The sequence below is a fragment of the Puntigrus tetrazona genome, chromosome 9, assembly GCF_018831695.1.
Source record: "Puntigrus tetrazona isolate hp1 chromosome 9, ASM1883169v1, whole genome shotgun sequence".
Taxonomy (NCBI): Eukaryota; Metazoa; Chordata; class Actinopteri; order Cypriniformes; family Cyprinidae; genus Puntigrus; species Puntigrus tetrazona.
In genome coordinates this window covers 12,737,140-12,740,757 of record NC_056707.1, presented here as the reverse complement: position 1 = coordinate 12,740,757, position 3,618 = coordinate 12,737,140, and the positions used below count along the sequence as shown (strand labels likewise).

Genomic DNA, 3,618 nt, shown 5'->3' with positions numbered 1-3,618 from the left:
TTATTATATATAAGCTTATATTAATATATATTATCAGTGATAAGAACAATACGTAAATGTTTTAGGAGGATAAAAAAAAAAAAAAACTTAAATGCAAAGCTATTACATTGCTATTTTAATGTTTAATGAGTGCAGCTCTTGGAAATGAATTAGCATTAGCTTAAAATGATTGTATGACCCAAATGACTGTATTTATATGATCTGGTGAATTAACTTAAAAATAAGGGGGTTGCAGTTTTTACATAGCTATTTTAGCGTTTAGCCTACTATATGAAATGCTTCCCACCTGCATCTGTTGTAAAATCTATATTCGTTTAATAAAAACAAATGTCCTATATTTCCATATTCAAAACCACCACCAGAGGTCACTACAGCTTTGTGTAATATTTCTACCTTCATCCATTGTTCTATAAAAAAAAGCAATGTCATGCAGATCAGAGTTTTTAGTCTTGAAGGTCTTAGATCAAGGCAAATGCACATACCTGACTTGTGGGGTCTCCGAGTAGATTACATATATGTGGTACAATTTTGCTCAGGGTTAAGCCTTGGGCACCGTATCTGAACAACAGAAGCGACAGCGACAGGGAGGGCGGCATTAGTGCATCATGCGGACTTGTGCTATCTTTGCCAAGTTCAGCTTTAATAGGTTATCCTAGAAGAATATGCTGCTTCGTTTTCCTTTTAATAACTAAATAAATCTATTCAGCAGGAATATTCAACTACAAGTGAGAATTTTAAACATAAAAGTCAAAGCAAGTTGTATTTATGTTGAAAGAAAGCTACAATTTCCAGACAGAGAGGACAACGGGGCCTTACGTGTTCAGAGTTGAGATGAGACAGAGACACACTCCCTCTCTGGTCCGGTTGTTTTTGTGTTTGAACCCCCCCAACATTCGGTCCCATATGTACTGGAAGACAATCCAAATGTAATACTTTCAATCTAATACAATTAAACGGCGGCTAATCTCATTATGAGACCTCCCATCAGCCTTTTCGTGGAGCGTAGAGTTCAATTCATTAACTAAATGAAATCCCCTTTTAAAATGCCACAAAGGCGTCTCGCAAGGGTACTTCTTAGAGGAGCAAGTTGTTCATATAACAACTTACATTACAAATATTGTTTATGCTGTGATGATCATTTTAACAAAGACAAAATACAGAGAATAAACAGAACGGGACAGAAGTGTTAGCTTTAGAATGAACTGAACATCCTGGAATTAATATCTAGGCTAAATAAAGATGAATACTACCTGAGGAGTAGCTGCTTGCTCCATGATCTTCAGCAGCAGGATTTGATCTTGGTCTCTGACTTGATCTTTGGCGTCGCCTAAGCGATCTATCAAGCTGGGCAAAACTGGAGATTGAAAAAACTAATATTAGATATAAGGGATGTTAGGTAATTAGGTAATAATGGATATTGTGAGCAGACAATCTAAAGAGTGACAGTGATTGCCTTGAAAGTCATTGATGAACGCTGTGAATTTGTAACAAAAGCAGTGTTTGATGACTGCAGCAGCGATGCATTTAAAGCGGATGAATTTTAAGAAGCTACTTCTCAGAGGGTTTCAACGTATGCTGACAGTTTCAGCCGTTAAAGTATAACACACTGTCAGCAAACTCTTTCTGCAGGAGGTTGTGTCTCTTCATTTAGGCGCCGCTGCTTAAAAATTAATAATAATAAAAAATATTTAAATGTTCTTTAGTTAAACTACAATATGAAAATAAATTGTCACGCAATAAATAAATTGTCTTACTTTTTGTGTTGTTAAAATCTCACAGAGAAATTTAAGAATTTTTTCAGTGATTAAAGATATTAATATTCCTACCTGTACCAACTTGATGACGAAATCGGTCCTGTAATCTCGTCACTAAGGCAGATAGAAGGTCCATTCCTAACAAAGCCAGCTGAAAATAATAAAACAAAGCATAAAATTAAACAGAGACGAAAAACTGTGTGTGCTTTTTATTTAAAATGAAATGCGTGTGCTGTTGCAATATACAAAAATCTTTAATTAGCTTTAAAAATCTTGAAGCAACATTAATATCATTGCCAATTCAAAGTATCAGAACGAACAAAGGCGATAAGGTACAATTAAAGAAATGGCCACCCATCCCCCCAAACTGAATGAGTAGAGCAGAGGATTATGGGTAACAAGTAGCAAACTGGAGTCTAAATTAACAATGCAATGGACTATGGATAACAGACAAATGTCGGATGAAATGACATATCACCATATTACAAATATGAATGCTGGTATTAGACATACGACACATTCACATACTGCCTTAAGTTTAGTGTGATAAACATAACTTAAGACTGAATGAGTAGTGCAAAGGATTATGGGTAACCATCTCAAAATCCCAGTCTGTCTGAGTAGTGCAAAGGATTATGGGTAAATCCCTAACATCTCATTTATTTTGTCCTTTTTTGACATTACAGCTGCAGTGTTCCTTTTCAGTAAAGTTCACTACACATATTTAAACATTTCACATTGGTCAACAATTCGGGACCGTCTTTTATTCCAACCATCACAGAGAAGATTGGCACAAAACAAACATACTGCAAATGCGCCACCCAACCACTTAACCTTCTTTGTCATGGGGTTGAGGACTGTTCAATGAATGTATACTGAGAGCAGGCTTGCTAACACCATATCAACACAAATGCATCACCTGACTTCTTGAAGTCAGATAACGGTGCAATTTTTGGAAATCCCTGAATGAGTTAAATGATAATTGTAAAAATTCTCAAAGAAACTAAATTTCAATAAAGACTACCTGTTTGCTCCCCTGGTGCAAAAAGGAGGTGTGTCTGGGAAACCGTTTTGAACACAGTCATTATTTTTGCAATTTCCTTTAGTGTGCAATTTCGCGTTTAAAGTTTATCTCTTGTCATTCGTTTAGTACTGCCCTCTTGATTTATTTTACATATGTATTTAAGCAGCTGGGTTTGACTCTAATATAACTACTATAACAAAGTCCTGATCCTTTGTTCTCACCCATACAGAAAATGACTGTAATTATACCGGTAACACCCAGGACTGAAACACAGATAAACCACATCAGCTGAGGAGAGTATTAAATGCCTTAGAGGAAGTGTAAAAAAGGCAAGTCGAATCATGAGGCACTGGGTAGCACACAGCTGATTTCTTTGTTGTCCTCCTCTTTAAACGCACACATCCTCACAGATGCAAACAGATTTAGCTACTTTCTACTATACTTACACCGTTTATAGGTTTGTGGTATGCCAGGCTTTTTTTTTTTTTTTTAACATTTATTCATCATTTTATGCAACAAGCATGCATCAAAGCACTTTTAATCTTACAAAAGGTTAATCTTGCAAGAGTGCTGTTTGCTTGAAGTTTCAATTAATCAAAGAATCCTGCAAAAATATTCTTAATTCACAAATGTTATCAAAAATATTGATAATTTCAATAAATATTGATACTGAATTATCTGAACAGTACCAATACTGATTTCCTGATGTATTTATATACCGATACTAGTCAAGCTGTCACTTTCACTTCATATGTGTCATATGTATCTTTTGCCCGCTCAAGTTTCAACAACAAGTTTCTTAAGCAAACTAATGTTCAGCTTATCAGAATAATGAATACT

General features: G+C 35.3%; 1 protein-coding gene and 1 non-coding gene across 2 annotated transcripts in view; one reads left to right on the top strand and one right to left on the bottom strand.

Annotated features, from left to right (window-relative positions):
• The window catches only part of LOC122351618 (CLIP-associating protein 1-like), a 42,377-nt gene that overhangs the window by 33,917 nt on the left and 4,842 nt on the right, over positions 1-3,618 (bottom strand). Inside the window, 4 exon segments of the mRNA XM_043248827.1 lie at positions 483-558; positions 817-908; positions 1,251-1,354; positions 1,827-1,905. Of these exon segments, the coding sequence (XP_043104762.1) occupies positions 483-558; positions 817-908; positions 1,251-1,354; positions 1,827-1,905 (351 nt within the window).
• On the top strand, positions 2,587-2,714 carry LOC122352189. Its single transcript, XR_006251867.1, has one exon. It is a non-coding gene; the product is annotated as a U4atac minor spliceosomal RNA (small nuclear RNA).